This window comes from Hippocampus bargibanti, linkage group LG02 (assembly GCF_051943395.1).
Source record: "Hippocampus bargibanti isolate YZ-2025 linkage group LG02, ASM5194339v1, whole genome shotgun sequence".
In the NCBI taxonomy this organism is placed as follows: Eukaryota; Metazoa; Chordata; class Actinopteri; order Syngnathiformes; family Syngnathidae; genus Hippocampus; species Hippocampus bargibanti.
This window is the reverse complement of record NC_142735.1, coordinates 4,432,908-4,456,809: the sequence shown is the minus strand read 5'-3', so window position 1 is coordinate 4,456,809 and position 23,902 is coordinate 4,432,908. Positions and strand designations below refer to the sequence as shown.

General features: G+C 41.8%; 1 protein-coding gene across 2 annotated transcripts in view; it reads right to left on the bottom strand.

The window, feature by feature from the left end:
• rab28 (RAB28, member RAS oncogene family) overlaps positions 1-23,902 on the bottom strand; it is a 56,396-nt gene that overhangs the window by 8,559 nt on the left and 23,935 nt on the right. For both annotated transcript variants that reach the window (XM_089021524.1, XM_089021533.1), the window contains exons 3-6: positions 21,622-21,710; positions 19,426-19,555; positions 2,707-2,810; positions 2,548-2,625 (exon numbers count right to left, since the gene is read on the bottom strand). In XM_089021524.1, the coding sequence (XP_088877650.1) occupies positions 2,548-2,625; positions 2,707-2,810; positions 19,426-19,555; positions 21,622-21,710 (401 nt within the window). The remainder of the gene's footprint in view (positions 1-2,547; positions 2,626-2,706; positions 2,811-19,425; positions 19,556-21,621; positions 21,711-23,902) is intronic.

Here is a 23,902-nt window from a genome sequence, read left to right as displayed (position 1 = left end):
CGTGCAAATTCCACCATGACGTCCCTGATTCACTTCTGAAATGGATGCTTTGATGCTCTCCTCTTTCATCTAGAACTGCTTCATGTCATCGCAAAGAGTGTACAGCAAGTCCTGAAGAATGAATGACTCTGTGTCTTTGTGTTGTCATATTTGTAATTTTTGTTTTTCCCAAGATGGCGGCGCGTGAACACGCAGCGGCTCCCCTCTCCCGGTAAATTGGCGTTTTCATGTTTATTATGTTTGTTAAAGTCATTATAAGTGCCTTGCATGCTGGGTCCGAGGGGACACTAATTTCATCTGTGCTGAATGTCATGCATATTAGCATATTTGACAATAAAGCTGACTTTGACTTTGATATATATATATATATATATATATATATATACAGTAAAGTCTCGTTATATCGATATCGGATATATCGATAGTCCCGGTTATATCGATACTATTTCTATGCACGCACGGAGAAAATTACATGCAAACAGGGTCGGATATATCGATAGTCCCGGTTATATCGATACTATTTCTATGCACGCACGGAGAAAATTACATGCAAACAGGGTCGGATATATCGATAGTCCCGGTTATATCGATATTTTTTCGGACTCCCTTGAATATCGATATAACGAGACTTTACTGTATCTTGTTTTGCAAACTGTGCTGATAAGCGCGGGACGAAAAAAAAGCACTAGTTAACTTTATCACCGCATTCAGAAATATCACAAAATTGTAGCGTCACCTCAATCTTCAAACAGGAATGCACTTCTGCTGTCCGTTGCGAGGCATCAACGGATGCTGAAGCCCAGTTTTTATACAGTATATGATATGATTGGCGGATGATGATTCACAGACATGAAAATGAGGGCAGAATGGCGCTTCTTCATCTCAGCCGTATGGACGGCGCTGTTTGAATATATATATATATATATATATATATATATATATATATATATATATATATATATATATATATATATATATATATATATATATATATATATGTACACAGTAAAGTCTTGTTATATCGATATTCTCGGGAGTCCGAAAAAATATCGATATAACCGGGACTATCGATATATCCAATCCTGCGTGCATGTAATTTTCTCCTGGCGTTCATGGAAATAGTATCGTAATAATCGGTACTATCGATATAACCGATATCGATATAACGAGACTTTACTGTATATATATATATATATATATATATATATATATATATATATATATATATATATATATATATATATATATATATATATATATACACACTATGTTATATATATACACACAATATGTTATATATATAGAGAGAGAGAGAATGAGAGAGAGAGAGAGAGAGAGAATGAGAGAGAGAGAGAGAGAGAGAGAGAGAGAGAGAGAGAGAGAGAGAGAGAGAGAGAGAGAGAGAGAGAGAGAGAGAGAGAGAGAGAGAGAAAGAGAGATGAGGACACACTGAACAGGCATGCCATTGGACCACCATGTCCCGCTACTACAGGTACATGGTGAAATATAATCTAGTCAGTGGAGGATTTAACCAAATATATTGTTGGACTTTAAACATGGAGAGATGTGTCGGCATTTAAAAGAATAAAATGCTACAGGGAGTTGTACTAGTAGTAGCAGAAGAACATTTGACTGTCAATTATGTGTCTGGTCATTCTGTAAGAGCTTTCTTCAATTGCTTTTGGAAGACCTTTTTAACCAACACTCTGTTCTTTGTGGTGTGTCAAAATCACAAGATTTCCCTTCAAGAGATTTAAAAACAAATAAGTGTTCCATAATTAAAACGAGAAGACCACCACAGTGTATCACTTCATTTTTTTTCACACTGCCATTCTCTCCGCTTGCTAAACATGGATCAAAGCACTTTGTTCCGGTGACAGCGGGGTAGGAAGAACAAAGTGGATGGACGGCTCCATTAGTCAGTAGGCAGCGGTAGTAACAGTGGTGATGATGGGCTTGAGAACCAGGCCAGCGCTCCCCTTACATGCGCTCCTCCTCTCCCAGGGCCGTGACCTTTCTGCAGGCCCCAGCTCATCAAGCACTACCCCAGCCAGGGTGGCTCCAAACGCTCGTATCATAGGGAGGATTAATGCTTCTGGGGGAGGTGACCGTGTAAATCCTGTGGCCGCCACGTTTGGGCAACCGGGCCTCGCTGGCAGGCCCAAGTGTTTTTTAGGCATCGTTGCGGAGATAAACAAAATAAATCAGCCGGCTCAAGTAACCTTGTCACCCCCGCAAATGCATACCTTTAACCTCTGACTTCACGCATTAATGTGGTCAATGTGGGTCTTATTTACAGATGGGCAGCTTCACTGGCAGGTAGAGCGTTACTTGAGGTAGACGTAACAAACCGGTGTTTATGCAACAAAAGGTCATTTACAGTGTGTGGTGACCTCTGTTGACCCCACGCACTCCCATTGACCTCCATTACAACTGGCATAATGTTAGATACTCTGTAAGGCTGATCATTTTTCTCAGGTCAACGAATCCAGGAAGAAAAAGTAACGTCCAGACCTTTTGTTGAAACGCGACACTTGAATGACTCACCTGGGACTGTTCTATCTCAGCTTTGTTCAACTTTACGCCGAGAATCTCAGCCGCAACCCTCTGGAAACAAAGATATACCTGAAGACAGTAACACAAGGTGTAACGTTAACCCGAGTAAATATGATCAAAATCATGCTTTTGTTGGCGTCAGACGCTTACAGAGTCGCCGGTCTTGGCGGACACGAACTGACTGATGAGGCCGTTTTCTTGGCAAAAGCGCTGGTGCTTGTCCGATTTCACCGTCCTCATGTGCTCCAGGTCGACTGGGGACAAAAAAACATGCGTGACAAATGAGAGAATCGAGTTTCGCACTTCAGCTAAAACTATCACGTTATTTTCCAACATAAACAGCAGAGATAACTGTTTACAAACATAAACCAGAGACAGAAGGAGACTGACAACAAACCATAACCCAATAGTTATGTCGCCGTCAAACCTGGCTGAAGGTAACGCTGGTTTTGAGGGTGCTTGTGGCCGAATTAATTGGGTATTCTGTAACAGAAGACCTAATTAAAAAAAGAAACGAACTTGACTTGAAATCATGAATGAATTCCATTTTTAACTTGGTTGAAACTGTTCTTTCGATAACGGTGAAATATAAATGTAGGCTAATCTATAATTTAACTTCATATTTTTATACCTAACTGCAGAGGTAGTAGTTAGTGCCTGACTACAGACGCTCCCCACCTTACGAAGGAGATACATTCCGAGCGGTCACTGGTATGGTGAGTTTGATCGTAAGTTGCTTCAGTGCTTTCGATGAAAAGGTTTCTTCATCTGTACTTAAGGTACAGATGACGGCTGAAGAAACCTTTTCATCGATGGACCACTCCTGTACGACTGAGAGCTTACACAGACGTATTGTTTCAGTGTTGTATTTTGTATGGAATGTATGTTTAAGTCAAACACTAAACGGGGAAGTATAATACACAGATGTTCTAACAGTCATAAAATAAATTCACACCTACTGTAGTACAACGACATACTGTATATCCTTGGGTCTTCAGTAAGCTGCTGCCACGTAATTACTGAATTACGTGCCATTATTTTTGTTATGCATCGCCATTCGCCTTCTCTTCGGAGACTCAATTGAGAAGAGGGATTTCCTCCCCGCCCACATACTATACGCAGCCAATCGTAAGCGAGCTAGAACATACTATAGCCGCAAAAATGGTCGTATGTACCATTTTTCATAACTTGAATGTTCGAAAGTTGGGGAGCGTCTGTACACTGTAAGCTCAGTGCACACCACCGCAATCAGTCGTCAGATAATGTCAGCTGAACCACTCGGTTAACATGTGTCTTGTTTCCCTTCAATATGATCAATTCAGTCACACTAAACCTGGCATTCAAACCCATTGGGACATATGCCACCAGTCAAGCACACTTCCACCCTGAAGAACCTTTATTTGACTTGACACAGACAAATCAGGGGCAGAGATGGTCAGGAACAAGAACTGGACAAGGAATCCAGCCTAAAGCCACAGTAAGAGCGCTAACGCATAAGCGCTTTGATTAATGAGGGAATAAGGTGGGCACACTGGTTCAATAACGGGGGCTGTCACCTGATTTGAAGAGGCTCCGATGACAACACCTTCGTTTTTATGCTTTTGTTGGTGCTGGCTGAGCATTTCACTGCTTCTGAGTGATACGAACTACTCGGGTTCTCCCATGTAGGGTCATACTGGGGTCGATGGGGAAGGTCACACTGGGTCTCCCTGCTGAAAAGCAATAGCCCGCCTCTTTATTTCTGGCTTTGTGCTTTTCGGTGGCCACACCCGGTATCTGGTTAATGCCGGTCTATGGCACCCGGAGGAAGTCAGGCTACTGTACGGTGTTGCATTTCTCTCGACCCCCGTCTGAGAGTTTTCTTCATTGTGGGATGTTGTCAAGGATTTACTGTGTTCTCATGCCCTGAGAGCGAGTGCGAGAAAGAGAGAGTTGTACTCGGAAGGACAGATATATAGTCTGGGAGAGCAAAACTACTACATTTATTGAGCAATATTAATATCTCAGCAAGTCACATGACCCTAAAAATGCCAGCAGGCAAGCTATAGCAAATACTTTTAAAGAGGGCGCAAGGGGGGACGGGGGTTTGAGTGGTTATTTTCCAGTAGAAGCCGATTATCGTGGTCATAAGAGACACATAAACAGAAACCTTTCAGGGCAAGGGCAGACTGTCATGTCGCAGCTAGGGAGTAAACACAGCTATCTCCCAGGCGTCAGCAGGTTATTAATTCCCATCATTAACATGCATAGGTACCTCCATGCAACTCGGAGTAAACACGCCTAATCCTTTGGATCCTGCTCACTTGGCAGAGGTCGGTCATGTGTCAGTGTCACATTTGGAAACATTAACATCAACACTGGCTCTAGAGTGGTGATGCAAGTTAAAGTGGATGTAAAAAGATACGACTTCTGAGACCGAAAACAAGACTATAGAACACAAAAGGCGGAATTAGCTTGCCACGATTTCCCGTCCCTACTGCTGTTATTGCTGTTGTAGTTTCCAAACGACACAGCATCATCATGACATGTCTCTACATTGTGAGTACTGGGGCCCCCTGAAATCTTCAACTTGTTTTGACACTCGAGTAGAAGTGCTTACATTTGAGCACTCACCAATACCAAGTGCAGTCTTGTGGTTAAAACGACCTGTTTCAAACAAATATTGTTAAACGATGGCATAACTTGCACTCAACTACAGCATTTTTGTTTGTTGAGTAAACAACTTTTAAAACACAGTTGTGACATCTATTTCATTTGAATGTTTTCTTTAATTCAAGATATTCCCATGTAGTGTCACTATCTGAATACCATGAGTACCGTATTTTCTGGTGTATAAGTCGCACCCAGAAGCCTTGATTTTCTTCAAAAGATGACCCTGCGCCTTATACACAGGTGCTCCTTATACTGTATGTGCAGTAAGATTGAGCCACAAAAGATCTCGCAACTACTGTCAGCAGCTACGACTCAATTTCCCTCTGTAGTAGTACGTAACCCCATCCTCTACTGTAGCGGCTGTAACGGGAAAAAAAAAATCATATTATATTTGGAAACCGTTTTTCATTCATTGAAGGTATATGAAAAAAGTTAGAAAATACACCATTCATTCGGGGTGCGCCTTATACTCCAGTGCACTTGATACACCGGAAAATATGTTAATCCATTTCTACATGGGTCCCATTAATCGCATGAAGCACATCAGGACAGTACTCAATTTTTTGTCATGATAAGGCTATACTACAGCGAACAATTGTGGCAATGGTATCAGTAATTCTTCGCGTTATGTTGGTAATTTCCGTTATCATTGTTTGATACTGATATCTTTAACATAGCCACATTTTTTTGGTCAACTTTTATACCTTATATGCGCCTAATACACCAGAAAATATCATAGTCCATAGATAAAAGACAAAGAATTGTATGGTGGAAAAGATCGGCAACTTTGATTGTGAGAAACAAGTATATTACTTGTGTCAACTACAATATGAAGAACTTAAATAAAAGGCTATTTTTTGAGAACACAAGTATGAAAATGACATTGAAACCAGACTATTGAAATCATACTTCCAAAACAATATTGCTTGCTATCTTAACTCAATGTGCTGTAATGTTCTCTGCTGTGCTGCGGTGTGCCGTCCGCCAAACCCGTCTCCAAAGCTGTGGAATTGTGCTATGAGAGTGGCTGGAGCTGGCGATGGTCTCAAGAAAATCGGAAGACAGACCCAGATTGCAACCGCGCCTCTTATGCCACCTGAGCAGCATTCACGATCTACTTTGCACACCATCATCTTCAGATTGCTAACATTTTTATGACCGGACGAAAGAAATCCATTTTTGCATTCTTCAAACCAAACTGGGAAAATGCTGTAGCATGTGGCACCCATCTTTCTATACTCAATACAAGCTTAATCCTTGCATTTTAGTGTTTTGCTCAATTTGTCTACCTAATGTACCCATTTCTACTTATCAGGTCAAAACAATCCCACCACCATGTTCTGGTTTCCTTCCATATCTGTCAAATTGTACATCAGTTTAACAACCCAGAGGAAGTGACTGCAAACACGACCTTAAACTGTTTAGGCCTCCGAGTGGGTAAGAGATAGTGGAGTGAAACATCACTCGTCAAGACCGATGGCTCTCCCTCGTTCTGGTCACCGTCACTGTTTATTTCAAATATTTGCATGCCAAAGCAGGGAATTCTGAGTGAGTAGCTGGAGATAAATATCTGATGAGTGTAAGAGACTTTTTAGGTGATAGAGTTTGTTTATTTTTCCTTTGGGCTTCTGCCTTCAGGGGTCGCCATAGCGAATCAGTGTCCTCAATCTAAGCCTGTTTTGTGCATTCTCTTCTCTCACACCTCTTTGACAGCATCCATAAACCTCCTTTTTGGTCTTCCTCTCTGTCTCCTGCCCGGCAGTTCAAGACTCAGCATCCTTCTGCCAATATATTCACTCTCTCTTCTCTGGACATGTCCAAACCACGTCAGTCTGGCCTCTCTGACTTTCTCTCCAAACTCTCTAATATAAGTGGTCCCTCTGATCTCCTCATTCCTGATCATATCCAACCTGGTCACTCCAAAAAGAGGGAAAAAATCTGGAATCGATGTGTCTTGCTTAAATATTTGTTATGTATTTATGTGGTTGGCTCATTGGTTGGTTGGTAGGTAGGTAGGTAGGTAGGTAGGTAGGTAGGTAGGTCGGTAGGTTGGTAGAAAGGGAGGATGGTTGATAGGTTGGTAGGAAGGGAGGTTGGTTAGTTCGTTTGTGAGCTCGTTAGTTAGTTAGCTACTTAGTTGTTTGTCTGTTTGTTTTTTATTATTTATTTGTTTGTTTGTGTTGTTTTTATTTATTTATTTGTTAATCATTTAATTATTTTAAGACTGATGCCGATTTCGATATTTGGCAGAACAAAAATTCAAACACCAGATTTAATTGTCTTTTTTTTTCAAATTTCATGCATTTTTTTCCCCTGGCATTCCAAAATGCTTTGCAATGTCCTTTTTATATTGCTGCACGTGCTGCAAAGGCCAAACAAGAAGAGACTGTTAGCTGTCATCATGTTTTTTTTTTTCCAAGATGGCGCCTGAGTAGGCAGCCATCAGCAAGTGCTCTCACGAGCCTTGCTTTTTTTTGTTGTTTTTGTCTTGTTATTGTGTTTTCTTTTGTCACTTTATGTTGTTGTGCGTCACGTGGAACGGATACAGATTGTTTTTCAGCATTTTTGACCACGACATTCATCAAGGAGGAGACTGTGCTGAGCGGTTGCGCCTTTCGGCAGCATGAATATGCCAGTACTGTTTTTGAATGGGAGGAATGTCGGAGCCATTTGACTACCATCGCTGGACACCAAAGGGGCCATTGTGCTTTTTTGCGCCTGTAATGGGCAGCATCTTCACAGCCCCGCTTTGTTCAGTGGAAAGGTCAGTGCTGTTGGTCAGTCTGCGGTTGGATGGATGCATGGCTTGAGGAGCCAGCGATAACAAGAAAGCAGCGTCAGCGCAGAGCGCCGATGCGTATGTGGAACTGTCGCGGCTTGGAATTGAAGCGGATTTATGTGGGACAGGAGATGTGAGACAATGTCTTTTCATCAATGGATGCTACAGCTTCGTGTTTGCTTTCAACATTTAGCTTGTAGTAGACGTACAAATTCCACCATGACGTCCCTGATCCACTGCTGACATGGATGCTTTGATCCTCTCCTCTTTTAACTAGAACTGCTTCATGTCATCACAAAGAGGGTACAGCAAGTCCTGAAGAATGAATGACTCTGTGTCTTTGTGTTGTCATATTTGTTATTTTTTCATTTTTTTTTTTCCCAAGATGGCGGCGCGTGAACACGCAGAGGCTCCCCTCTCCCGGCAAATTGCCGTTTTCATGTTTATGTTTGTTAAAGTAATTATAAGTTCCTTGCATGCTGGGTCAGAGAGGACAGTAATTTCATCTGTGCTGTATGTCATGCATATTAGCATATTTGACAATAAAGCTGACTTTGACTTTGATCATCTTCAACTGTGGGCTTCTTAAAAGCATGCCGTGAAAGCAGACACGTAGCTAATGTTCCTGTATTTAAGCTGCTGGGGACCAATTGCAACAAGATTGCCAGTAATGGACAGCATGAGAATACGGCTGACATAGCACAGTTAATTGCTGGCATTTTAAACTAAGCAGCCGCACGGCCTCGTCTGCGAGCTGAGAGTGGAATGCGATAGAAATGGTGGGCCGCTTGCTGTCAAGAGCGCGCTCAGGGGTCCTATTCTATTAAAAGAAAGTTCCACGGTCGAGACCAAACAACCACAAGGGAGAACGTCCAACATTATCTAACAGCAGGCCTTGAAAACTCCTCTGGGTTTTCTTCAGTTTCCCTCTCAATGTGAAAATGTGAGCCAATGCAGGTTATCAAACGGTGAAGGTTATCAAACAAACGGTGAAGGTTATCAAACAAACTGTGACAGAAACTGTCAGTCAAGCTGTGTTGTGGTTGGATGTGTTCCATATCGGCTTTCATGGATGACGACATCCGCCATGCCTTTTTTGACTAAATTGTTATTACAATTGATTTTGTTTTCTTGCATTGTAACATCATATCAATGGGCATTCTCAATAAGTTGGGCTCAGGTGACAAATATTGAAGTTTGTGGGATTGGTTGTAGTATGATGCCGGGAACTCCCACAGTGAAAGATAATCCATTCTGTAATGCTGGTTGACTTCCAACTATGATGAAATTCAAAAACTTGGGTCTCATAATATATAATGGAAAGTGCATAGGAGCTGTCTTAAAATACGTTGAAACTAAAAAAAAACCTCCAATATTCAATGTTTTTATGTTTCAAAATCACTCCACAGCACCTTTACTGCTGGCCTGATTAAATGAATGCCCAACAGTCCAAACTTGGCTTCCGAAATTCCTAAATGATGTGACCTATTCCATGCTCACAAAGCCATGTTTACATAGAGTTGTGAGAGAATCTATAAAAGTAATTGATGCAGGGTTTGATTTACGCTTGGATTTTGTAGGACAAGTTGGCTAATTAAACTTTACAACATATAAAAGTCTCTCGGGCATACAATAAATTATTCTGTGTTTACATGCATGCTGAAAATGGCAATGTCACAGAAGGATGTGAGGAATGAGTCGTATTTCGTGATGTGTTATGGGTTATTCTCAAGCTAAGGACAAATTGAGAGAACAAATGAATTGGTTACAAGAGACAGAATTTTCATATTTGTAACAAAATATTTTTTATTACATAAATTTAACACGGAATTTCCAGATTTACAAAATGACTATCGTACTTTTTTAGCCAGAACAGATGAATACTCAGCTGAGTCATGGGGGAAATCCATAACAAGGTCGCAATTCTGCGCATTCAATTAATTCCTTGTACCAGTGGATACAAGTGAATATTACCGGTGACAAAATAATGAGAAGCAATCAGCAGCATATTAAAGCTTCGATAATAAGATAATCACGACTGGTTCAAGCAAACCCAGACAGATGAAGTGCTGTTAGTCGGCTGGCGTTGCGGAAGGTGAGCGAGGCCTGCGCAAGGCTTCTCAAGGGAATCCTGACAGAGACAGAGCATTCTTTGTGCGGCGGCGCCCCCCGCCCTGGTGGCCTGAAACCGGCCGGGAACGTCAAGGGACTAGCTTTCCACTAGGTCAGAAGTGTTCTGTCGACAGCTCATTGATCACAGCTCATCCTGTCATTCGATCGTTTTTCATGAAAGCCCGCACGGACGCACACGTGCGTGTCAAACACACGTTGCTTTCACACTTTGCGGTGCAATCTCACACTACTCTACGGTGGCCTGGCTACAATGTGGTCTTCCTCCCGCAGAAGTAGGGAAATGTACACGTCTGGCAGTAGCTGGAGTGCACGGCTGTTCAGCGCTCCAGTAAAACATGGGTCCAAAAGCCTTGCAGGTTGTGTTAGCGGGCTCTCAGGACTCATGAAAAGTGAACAAAAGAGTCAGTACCGAGCTGACCACACAAGATGTTGCCTGGGTTTTCACTGGCAATGTCCTCCAAGCTCTCCTGCTGCTGTTAAACTAAGTGGACTTTTATAGCTAAGCAGTAATGCGTGTCTCTGTGAGCCTGAATCACCGCTATGCCCTATAACATTTCTGCTGAGCACGGGGGAGCCTTCATCATTGGCTGCCTCATCATTCCTATGAGTCTAGTCATTGAGTTCACGGGGACTTTTGATCTAATTACAGCAAATGAAACATCACCAATCCTAACAAACTTGACTGAGCGTCCAAATCGTGGACAGGGCGAATAAGTTCTGCTCGGGTTTGGTTTCATTGCTTTTTTGAATTGTCAAACAACAGGGTCAAAACGATGCCTGGAACAAAGACAGAAAACGAAGTAACGCACGCTTGGGTAGGGAGTTGATGGCTTTTTCTAAAGAAACATGACAGTGAACCCTTGATTTAACAGACCCTGTTTCAACAGACAGAAAATTATAAAAACGGATTCTTTGTACATTACCTTTCAAATTGGCCGACATCAACACACAGAGACAAATCATGTTTCTGGCTTGCGCTGGTTTCGTCTTAGACTCTACAGTAGATGAGAGCAGGCTAAAAATAATGCGGCAATGCAGCACACATGTAGCCAGCCACTGGGCACTTGCCCACCTATTGCAATGCATGTAAATACGTGGCAGCCATGTTAGCAGGGGCGACTCTTACATTAAAGGTAATTAATGGGAGGCATAGACATCAGTTTAGCATTATCGTAAGCACGTAGGGCTGTGTAGTATTTATCTAGTCACACGCCAATGGCTGTGTTTTACTTTGGAACGAGTCTTTCATACACACAATTTTGGCGTCAAAGGTGTGTTTTTTTCCTCAAGAAATGGTATCAAATTGTAACAAAACAGTAAAAATGAAGCTCTATCATCGTGGCTCATAAAACCGGATAGATCATGATTGCCTTTATTATTCAGACAAGCATCAACAAGGCAAATTTCAAAGCACACAGGCCCAAGGACATTATGCAAAATAAACTTTTAAGGCACAAAAATCAAGATTTGCTCTCCCAAGAATCAGAAAAGCTCTCTGGGAAATCAACATTCTTCTGCAGATTCCTGGGGGGACCAATAAATAATGGCCAATCGGTTCTTTCACACACAAGCATTTTGAGCATTATTACGAAATCTCTTATGACTCAATACTCAGGTCCTAAACATTTGCTGTGTTGCATTGTTTTTTTTCTCTTTTATATAAAAATGCTCTCCTGTTAACAAGCCACTGAGACTTCATGTGGAGTTAAATCCTGGTGCATGGGCATAGTCGGTCAGTTGCATCTCTTGCACAAAAATACAGACAATTAGAAATAAAAGGTTTTGAATTTATCTGCCCATCACTTTTACACAGAGCCCACCGAATCTGGGTATTGCCGCAACTGTGTGTGCTTGCACAAAGACATGAGGTAATTCGACATGTGACTACCCTGGCATCTAGTGTGGCGTACTATTGCGTTCAACACAACAGTGCAGGGGAAGTCAATTTCAGATGCTTCCGCAAAGCCTCAACAACTACCCCTTGAACGTGAAAGCAGTTCTTCATGTTCAAGGAGTAGTCGGGCCCACCCCTGTCATTGCCTGCTGGTGTTTTTTTAACGGAAAAGAGTAAAATGGCAGACTTTTGGAGTAAAAAGAGCTAGTGACGTTCAGGTTCAAAGTGCATTCTGGAACTTACAGATGAAAAGATGTGTCAACGCATCATCCACAAATTCCTCCTTATCAGTGTTGTGGAGAAGTGAAGAAATAAATTCGTAAGGGTTCCAGGATCCATTCAGGTCAGGTGGCTAAGCTGTGCTGTGCAACTCAAATGGCCCATGACTGACCACACAAGACGGTATTGGAAGACTGATCATCAGCTGCATGTGCAACAATATTTGCTTTATGGATGGCTAGAATGAATGAGGACTTTCCATGTTTTAACAGGCGCAAGAGCAAAAGAGGTGGGGAGAGGAGTGTCGTGAGGGGAGATGGGGGGCACCACAGCAGAGTCATTGAGTTGTCACAATCAAATTGTAGTGCTTGATTCAATTAGCTTATAGTTGTTTTATGGGTTCTAGAAGCGAAGAATGTTTTGGAAGTCAGCTTCAACACAGCCTGGCAAGTATTTCTTAATCAGTGCCAGTCACAGAACTCAACCTCGGTCGAGGTGATTGTTACACTACTTGTCGCAAAGTAATACAGATGCACTTCTTCGTTCTTCCCACTTTTGTCCCGTTGTAATACGATTCTACATTTTCCATCACTTCCAGACTTTAAAAAACTGCCGGCGCAAGAACCGAGACAACACGATACATCTGTGCTGACCTTTTGAGTGCAAATAAAAAGTGAAGAGAAAAAGGAAACGCTGGATTTGCTGCAAAGGGCAGACATTCCAGGTTTTTATCCATCCGTAAACCATGCCTTAACTAGGTCTATATGGTGTATATACAGCGTCAAAGCTGCGGTTGCACAACCTACCGTGCGACACAGGCACTGCTGACGTGTTCATCCCTCCAATCTGGGGAGGGGTGAGGGTACAAGAGTACTGGGCTTTTGTCCCACCACATGTCTATTGTGGCTAAACCTTTCCCTCGGGGGCAATTAAGACCTTTTAGTTTGTTGTAAGAGGACCTAAGTAGGAGTGGGTTGAGCCAGGAAAAACATTTTTCAGCTAAACCAAAAACAGAAGCGCATTGAGCTCCTCTGCACCACTGGACGTCTGAGCATCTCTCAAATGAGAAATGCGCAGGCCAATTCTGAAAACTGTGGCACTTTTGCAGGGGCATGAGGGTGACGCGTAAGGGTTCGCGGCGTTGGCTTGCACTTGACCTGAGGCCCTATGAAACGTACAAACAAATCCAGCCCAACAATGTTGGTGGCAAAGATACGCTTCACGAGAAGATCCGTGTTTTGACTTTTTGACTCTCACATGGTTGGCTGGAAAACTACGGAGAGAAAAGTGTGATGGGGACCAACATGCGGAGAGATCGGCCGCGGCGTGCACAAGGCAAACATGCGGGTGTTGTTTGACACAACAGCACCACGGAGCCAATGTAAAGACATTACTGTGAGTAAGGTTGGCGACGGCAAAAATCCACACACGCTAAAGAGAGTGAGATGAGCTGAAGTGTGCCATTAGAAGCGTTAGCAAGACAAAACCATGAGAAGACAGGACAGCAAAAGGAATGAGAGCAGGTAAGACTTTTGCGAGGTGACAAGGAGTTTCCCATGGCGGATCTGAGTGGATCGGGCGCAAAGAAAACTCATGAGTGATGAGGAGGGGTTAAGAGAACTGAACCCATTTAAGTCACCCCAAATAAGGGCTATGCAAGCCCATGACGGATGGTACTGGAGCTCATGAGGGAAAGAGCACTAGCAAGGGGAAGGCATATGTTTCAGGAACGAGCGGGGCCTATCCTTACTCCATAAAAACAAATGGGCGTGATAAATAATGCAGACAGCATGTCTACAGACGTACTAGCATAAGAAAGGACATGTATGTTAGGTCTCATTCAAGAGAGCATGTTGTAACATGTTTTAAGGTGGTGGACTACATGGTCTGAAACATCAAAATTCCCGGTTACAAAGTACTTAAATTGACACAATTTCTGAGCGACACGAGCACACATTGAAAAGGGTTATTGTAGAATTCGCTCCATTTTATTCTGTCAAGTGGGTGACCCAAGTAAAACCATCTGCATCCAAATACGTTTTTAAGTAGAGCAGTGGTTCTTAAACTAGGTTCGAGGGGTTCGGTGAATCGTCTCAGGGGTTCGGTGGATCCTCCGCCGCAGAGGTCCACCCCTCAGTCTAGTCTGCAGTAAGTGGGCACAGTCATTGAAAGAAGGGTTCGGTGAATGAGCAGATGAAACTGGTGGGGTTGGGTGCCTCCAACAAGATTAAGAACCACTGAAGTAGACGTAGGGTCCACTCATAAAATATGGATCTAGATGAAGTTGATTCATTATGGCTCATCATTCTAAAAAAAAGTAGGCAGAGAGCACCTTCAGTACATGTGATGATTGGCACATAAAACAATTGCTTTGTAAGGTCTCACTTAGGCGTCCTTAGCCACTTAAAAGTCTACAATTAGCCAAGTGGCCAAATTTGTTGTGGTATTTTGTAAAAAAAAAAACATGAAATGAAAACTTCAAATGCCAATAAAACCCTCCACAACAAAGAAACTCCCTGCCTCAAAATAATTCATTTGCTAAAATACATAACCTGGGTATATTTTGACAGATTGTCATTTTTACATCTGAATTATTGTTTCAAAATAAAAAGGAATATTTTGCAAAAACAGACTTTTTTTTTACATAAAATGAAAGTATATTTTCCAGAACACAAAAAATTCATCTCACAAGAGCCAATGTTTATTTTTGGAAGTCACTGATTTCTTTCCTCATTGACCCAATACAATTTTGTTCTCCTAACACTGCATCTTTTTGTATTTCATGGGAATGCTATTATACCATTTATTCTAGTTAATAGGCTACTTTTTAATTCATGTAGCTTTTAGGGGGTCAATGGTAGGGATGTTTAACTGACATAAGCCTCTTCATTCTTTGAAAAAATGTCTCCTCTGTCAGCGGTCCTCGGATCCAAAACGTTTGCAAACCCATGGCTTAGCATATCTCATTGAGCGCAGTTTAGCCAGTAACAAAGCAATACCTCTGATCATGTGTTGTTTACGCTTTCGCTTCGGAGGGTGTTTTGGTGACATTATTACAAAAGCCGGATCAGCCTCAACAAGGTGTTAAAAGCGCACGAAAAGCCTCGGAGGCGAGTGAGCAGAAGGAGCAACGAGTGAAGATGTGACAGCTGATGAGGCGGTGAGGCTGATGAGGCTGAGGAGGTCCCGCCTGGTCCATGTGCCTGATTATTTTATTATTATTATATTATTTCTCTTTAGTCGTAAGTTGTCAGGTCTCACAGGCAAACCTGTGACGCCACAGATTCACAGAAGATTGAATTTTAGGACTACATAAATATTCAATACAGAGTTAGAAACCTTAGACTCTCTTCTTTCAGGAAAAAAAGAGTTAATTCCTAAATTACATGTATCTGGAGTGATAAGAGCTTGAAATGAGGGCGGCTGTCCAAAATGCAATGCAATATCAGAATCAGAAAGCCTTTAATTGTCCCACAATAGGGAAATTTGCATTACTGTAGTGCTTTAAAAACAGCTGAATTTGAACAAAGCGCTAACATAACAACAAAAAGGGAAACCCTGCCCCCTTGTGGAAGGGAAAAACATTGCCAGAGGCCATGGCCAGCGCTTCAGCGGCACTCAAGCATGAAAAAACAAAACCCTAACAAATTTGGGAAGACCGCTCTATGTCATATTTTCACTTCCAGAAAAAAATTGGGAATGGCAGTGAATGAGTTAAAAAAATAACTCAATGTTTGTCTATTTTTACAAAATACAAAGTATTTTAATACTTTTGAAAGGCTCTCAAATTATTAATTTTCTTGGACCATTTCAAATATCTGAGAAATCCGATAACTCGACCAGCTCGCGAATCACAACAAAAACGAGTGAAAAAATTGGTGAGACATTTTAATAAGCCTATTTTGTTTTAAAACAATGTTTGAGATACTTAGTTGATGAAGGAAGCCCCTCAGCCACAAACATATGTGTGCATGAATTTAAATTTTATTGTATGGTTTGGTTAGCTGGCTATGGAATAGAATTTGGAAATAATGACTCAAAGTACGTGGTGACCCAAAAAGATGTGTACCCATAAAAATGTCAATTGTGGCTTTGATTAAAAAGCTATTTATTTCAAATTACAACCACACATTATTCAGTTTATGGAAGACCATTCACCGGCGCTTCAGCTATTTCTGTCCATTTTTAATCAATTTGTGGCTTTCCCAAGATGTGTTCCAAATGTCCACAATTTCATTGCAAGTAAACCTGTACTTGTCTGACAAAGTTGTCAATCACTTTTACACACTCCTCTTTCTGGAGAAAATATTCTTGCAGAGAGGGACTCAGTAGCAAGAATCTTTGTGGGTCGCCTTCCCAAAAGAGAAGTGTGTAAAAGTGATTGACAACTTTGTCAGACGTGTACAGGTTTGCTTGCAACGAAATAGTGGACATTTGGAACACATCTTGGGAAAGCCATAAATTGATTAAAAATGGACAGAAATAGCTGAAACTCCGGTGAATGGTCTTCCATAAACTGAATAATGTGTGGTTGTAATTTGAAATACAGTAAAGTCTTGTTATATCGATATCGGATATATCGATAGTCCCGGTTATATCGATACTATTACTATGCACGCACGGAGAAAATTACATGCAAACAGGGTCGGATATATCGATAGTCCCGGTTATATCAATATTTTTTCGGACTCCCTTGAATATCGATATAACGAGACTTTACTGTAAATAGTTTTTTAATTAAAGCCACAATTGAAATTTTCATGGGTACGCATCTTTTTGGGTCACCCTGTATTAAAACTTTGACTCAACAGGCAAAACTAAAAATGAGTCGCACCTCCACGGAAAATGACATGGACACACACAATTGTAGAGCAAGTCGACTGCAACACAAATCACTGTTCAAGACATCATTTTCATTTAGAATGACATAGGGAACTCTGCTTATCGTGTAATATTGCCTTTCCACGGGTGTTGCTCCACCATTTATGTTCAATTCATCCACTGCTTAAAGTGTTATCTAACACAGTGACACCTAAAGTAATCATTAGCCAGTTAATGGTGTTTTGCGTTGTTTGTTACCATTAATCTAAACTATCAAGACAATGTTTTAAATAAACCTGTAATTCTCTTTCTTTTATGTTTAGTTTGACAGTAAACTAACCGGGAGTGGAACTTAACAGCCTGGGCATTCATTTGTCATAGGTTGACGTGAGTGAAGAATTGAAGGCATCGTGTTTATTAAAGGGAAGGCCACTATTGTGGAGAGCTTGCCTCAAGTTTTTCGAAGTGAAAATGTCCCCGGATGTCAAAACACCCAGATGACCCGTGAGTCAGGTCCTCACAGACACAAAAATGTCATGTTTGTACAAGCTCCTTGTTATGTCTGCTTGTCTATTTTGGTTTGTTGCAAACATGTTGCCCAACTCGTCCGACATCATGGGAAACCGCTCCGAAAGACCTCTCCACTCGCAAAGAATGCTACGTAATCACATGTTCATTGTTGTTGCAAGCCAAGAATTCCACTTGGAGAAACACAAATATGACCGATGTGTAAAAGCCCCTTGAAGAGTACAGAGAAAGTGTACTTATATTTCCAAGCGAAGACTTGACCTAGCTTTCACGTTGTCTTAGACATGAACCCAAAGAAATGCTGGGAGATTCATAAGGTGATTGATGGCTCCTAGTGGGGACATCTGTATGGGATTGCTGTTTTGTTTTTTTGGTCAGGAAACACACATGGGGGTATTCCAAGCAAGACAGCCGTTGGCGGTTTGGGGGGTACATGACGGTGTGCGTAATTAAATATTACAGGCTAACCCAGTGGTTCATAACCTTGGTTCGATCAAACCCTAGTGGTTCGGTGCGTCGGTCTCAGGGCTTTGGTGGATCCTCCGCCAGAAGTCCACCCCTCAGTCTAGACTGCAGTTAGTAGGCAGAGTCATTGGAATAAGGGTTCGGGGAATGAGCATATGAAACTGGTCTAACGAACCACTGGTCTAACCATTCGACTTGACGTTACAGTCCGGTGGTTCTTAATCTTGGTGGAGGCACCGAACCCCACCAGTTTCATCATGCTCATTCATCGAACGCTTCTTTCAATGACTTTGCCCACTAACTGCAGACTAGACTGAGGGGTGGACCTCTGCGGCGGAGGATACACCGAACCCCTAGGGTTTGATTGAACCCAGTTTAAGAACCACCACACTCAACTCTAACGTCAAGTGGCGCTCATCTCCAAAGCCAGCTTTTGGAGATTCAAGTGAAGACGGTAGAATGCATTGTATGCAGGAGACATGTGACCTATGGCCCCAATGAGTGAACATTGGAGCGCTCCTGGTGTGTAGATGCTACTTTGCTCACTGTTCAACATCGTCCAACAAGGAGGAGCATCGAGCACACGCTGACATTTCACAATAACACAGCGGTACCCGAGACAACACATCTGTCCGATGGGATGTCATCGTTATTACTCCTTATTGTGGAGATAGCAGTCCAGCCGTCTGGTTAGCGTCAAAGCGTGCCTGATCGACTATTTGAGATCAGGAGAGCGCGGGTGAGGAGGGCGGCGAGATGAGGGGCATCTGACCGTGAGACAGGAGGGACATAGATAAGCACTCTCCTGAGGTTTGATGATCCGCGGATCCTAAATCATTGCCGCTGACTCCCCAGAGTTTACAAACACTCCCACCGCTCCAAACCCGAACTACCTTGTTATCGACGGACATATCACACAAGATCGGTTATCTGGCGCTTCAACAAACATGGCTGCTACCATCAAACACGCACTCCTCCACAGATGTGTAACATGAATTGTGGAACAGGCTGAAGCAAACGGAGGAAACATCCGGCATATGCAAAGTACCATATTTTCCGGTGTATAAGGCACACGCAAAAGTCTTCATTTTCTTCAAGAAGACCCTGCGCCTTATATGCGAAGTAAGCTTCTACTGTAGCGCCTTATAATGCGGTGTGCCTTATATTTGGAAAACAGTAATTTCTATATTACAATTGGAAAACATCTTTAATTCATAGGTGCGCCTTATAGTCCAGTGCACCTTATATACGGAAAAAAGTATTAACATATGCCATTCATTTGGGGTGTGCCTTATGGAGTATAAGGCACACTCTTACTTAAAGGCATCTTTGGGGTTGTCAATGTTGTGAGTGTGAGTTTTGAATGTGTAACACTCACTTTTGTTCCCGACCAGGAAGACGACAGGCTGGATGTCAGACTCTTCATTGGCCTTTTTCGCCATGCTGAACCAATCCTCAAGATTCTCAAAGCTCTGGTAATTGGTGATGTCATACACAAGTAGAATCCCCTACGTGGGAAAGGAACGGAACACAATTAAACCTCTGAGTGATTTTTGCCTTTTAATGTTGGCCATTACGATGGGGCAAACATAGCCGTGCACAGTAATCTTAGAAGTAGCACTAGGTGCAAATAATTTGAGGGCCACTGAAGTCAAGGTTTTGTGACCTCCATATCGGACCTGACTGAGGGTCAGCAAGGTGAATGTTAGTTCAGTTACTGTACTGTGCGGCATGACTAAAGGCGTAATAGTTCAGCGACACGCACTATCACAATATGCGTGGTCGGTGTCGACAGGTCGCGACGCTTCCGATTACCACTTGTCTTTGTAGACACAACATGATTGATTACAGAAAGCACAGGGTGGAATGATGGGATGGAAAGTTTCACACAGTACTGGCATTAACCCCAGCCCCAGCTGAAACGAGTACAGACGCTCCACAACTTACGAACGAAATACGTTCCGAACGTTCGTTCATAAGGTGAATATGTTCGTAAGTTAGTTCAGTGCTATATTTTGCATGGAATGTATGTTTAAGGCTTACATAAGTATGTTTAAGGCTTGTATAAGTAACCTGTATTGGTTTGTACTGAAAAATAAACATTTAATACAATATATGCTTTATCAAGATATGTACATGTACAACTAGAGAAGACTACATATGTAATTACAAAAATGTTCGTATGTACCGTTGTTTGTAAGTCGAATGTTCGCAAGTAGGGGAGCGTCTGTATGCACTTTTTCACAAAATGTTCGTTTTTCAGTCATGGACGAGTATACTCATCTAAAATCTTACTTTCAAAAACCAGCTACATTCTTATATACTTGTCGATTTTAAGACTGTGAGACATTCTACGTGTGAAACGATTATTCTCGCGATAGGGTAGAGCCGTGGGATTTCAAGGACATTGTTACGAGACTTGCTCCGCCAGCCGCTGTCGTCGTAACGTTGTTGTTCGCATCCACACTTGCATTCATTTTTTTTTTTTTGTAGCGTTTTCAAGTGTTACACCACAATTGTCTAGTTCAACGGATAATCGTGAATATGAAACTCCCCTCAGAAGCCTGAATACTTCTGATAACTCTTCCAGTTGATTGGCCAATGACTATTTCTCAACAAATGGGGAAGAGGAGGAGGAGGGGGGTGAGCGAAGAACTTGGAGAAGCCTCGAGTTGTCAGAGGAGTGTATCCTTTCACAGGAAATTCTGCAATAACGATTGATGAAAACCCAGAAGAACTGAGTCCATTTGAATTCTTCAGTGTTTTTATTGTTAAAAAGTTTACTGACACTGTACTGGAAGAGACTAATCGTTTTGCTAAACAAACTGGGTAGGATTTACAAACTGTTTTGATAGCCAGCATCAATGATATCATGTTGAAAAAAAAAATGACCGAAAAAGGAACTTTTTCACACAAAAAAAACAATTGTTGGGGAAGGGGTTAAAACTAGCATGAAATGCACCATTATGTGATATGTACACCGTTGTGGCACCATTTACCATTTTCACGTAGATTTAAATGGGTTCACGCTTGAAAAAGTGAGGTAAGATAGTGTGCTTCTAAGCTGCAGTATGCACTGAGCAACGTCAGCCACATCTGTCATTTTCGGTTAGGGATGCATGAACAAATCCATAGTACTAAATGAAAATCCCTGAAATATTATTTGACAATGGCAACCAGTAGACGCCCCTTACGGATGTTGCCAATTCCTCCATGGCCTCACTTTGACACAAATTATGAGTGTCTACCGGCCTGCTGCATTTACCATCAGTTCATGTGTCAGTCGATGGCTTGAGTTTATTATCATATGGCTCCCGCCAGGAGGCCTGACGAGACTGTAATAATAAGCGTTAGTGGAGTCACCGACGTGGCTCAAAACTAATCCTTCCTGTTCTTCCTATTACTGTCCCACCGCAGTGATGAGCGCTAAATTCCCCAAATCAACTGGAGCCATCTTGTTGGGGAAGGAGGATGCACCCTTTCTAGTGAAAAAGATGTGCTAGCTGTTTGGAAAGTTAAGTGATTGAAAAAGTGTTGCCATTAGATTGTGTACATGCAGAGTAACGTGACATACCTGAGCTCCGTAAACGTATTTATCCAGCATTTTCCCTCCTAACGTTTGGCCTCCAATGTCCCACACCTGCAAGGTCACATTCAAATTGCCTGCAAGAGGTAAAAGAGAAGTGTACCGTGACATAAAACGCACTGGTGCTTCGAGATATGAGTTCCCTGACCTTGCTCATAAAGCAAAAATTGTATTGATATGAGTGGGAATGCCAGTACAGTGATACCTTGGCTTACAAACACTTTAGCTCACAAACCTTTCGCCTCACGAACATTACATTCGCGAGCATATAGTCCTTGCTAACGAACTAATTTTTGGCGGGCGAACCAAACCACACAGCGCCATGGTGGCTGGCAGACTACTTTTCGGCGGATGAACACCAAACCACACGGCCAAACAACGCCACGGTTTTCCACACCCACTTTATTTGAGTGCAGACGTGATTTGTCATTGAGTGGAGTAATTTTGCTATTATGGGACCGAAAAAGACCCCACCACATGATAGTGTTAAACCGAAAAGGACATAAAAGAAAATTACGGTCGAGAAGAGGAGAAGGAGATCATCGAAAAACACGAACGAGGTGTGCGTTTGTGTGACTTAGCGTCCCAGTACCAGTATGCTAAGTCGACCATTGCTACATGTGGCTAAGGGTGATTCTGTCTTGTCTAAGCAACTGTCTCAGGCAGTAGAAGAGGTTGAAAAACTTGTTGATTTGGATTAACAAAAAGCAGCTAGCATGGGACAGTGTGAGTGAAGGTATTATCATCGAGGAACCACGGCAACTTCACTCGGATATCATCAAGAGGCAACTACGTCAACGACCATTCAGAAAAGTAAATAAAACGACTTTATAAAACAGTACAGTTTATTTCTTTAATTACAATCCAATAGCACATTTATTATACATAAAATAAGGTATATTTTGTGTAGTTTTAAGGCTTATTCAGTAGAAAAGTATGTTTTATGGGGACCTGGGAACGGATTATTCTCATTTTTAATGGGTTCTTATGGGAAATAAATGTTCGGCAATCATTTTGCAGCAGAGTTAATTGTTAGAGGGAAGAAGCTGTTTAAATATCTGCTGGATTTGGTGCTCATGGATCGGTAGCGCCTGCCAGTAGGTAGCCAGTAGGATTTTCCACACTCTTGTCTTGATTCTTGCAGTGCGCAAGTCCTCGAGAGTGGGTTACGGGGGAATCAGAGTTGAAATCACAGGCTTGGTGAATAGAGAATAGGCAAGGGTCGACTGTGGTTTTAAATTGTAATATCACCAGTCACCACTCGGTGAAAGTCAGTTCTAGATGAAAGAGGAGAGGATCAAAGTGTCCTTTTCTGCAGTGGATCAGAGACGTCATGGTGGAATGTGCATGTGTCTTAATTTCGCTTACATTGGGTCTTATAAGTGCCGGACTGTAAACAACAATGTGATGTGAGTAGGCCTGACTTTTTTTGTGGATTTATCATGCAAAAATGACAAAACCAGTATGCATTGTTAGAAATATTAATGACAAATCAGTGCATATATTGGTTTCTTGTCATCTTTGAATTCTATTTTCATACTATTTGATTATTTTGTTTGCTTCCAACCTTTGATGTTGGGTTAGGAGAGTGAATCTTTGATGCGTGAATTGAAAAATCTTCAAAAAAGTAAATTGAGAGTATAGTTTGCATGCATTCACATATTTTGGCCATATTCAAATAGCATTCTTGGAATACATTTGGTAAGGACATACAGTGAGACCTCAACTTACAAACACCTCAACTTACAAACTTTTTGTCTTACAAACGTCAAATTTATGAAAATTAAACCTTATAATAAGCACTATTTTCATAATACACACCCACCACGGCTGGCGGAGTGATCTTCGGCGGAATCACACGACTGAACAGCACCACAGGTTAAGTTACCAACAGTCCTTATGGAAGGTGACTCTCCTTCCATAAGCCATCAACGACCATCAAAGAGGTAAATAAAACTTTATTTTACAGCAGTTTATTTATTTAATTACAGTCATGTAATGCGCCTCTCTTTCCAAACAGCAATTCCCTTTGACCTTCGACCTCCAACACCATTCCATCAAGCCATAAATGACCATCACAAATGTAAATAAAGTGACTTTATGATACAATACAGTGTATTTCTTTCATTGCAATACAATAGCACATTTATTATACATAGAATAAGGTATGTTGTGTGTAGTTTTAAGGCTTATTTAGTTGAAAGTATATTTTATGGAAACCCGGGAACGGATTATTCCCATTTTAAAGGATTCCTATGGGAAATTTGTT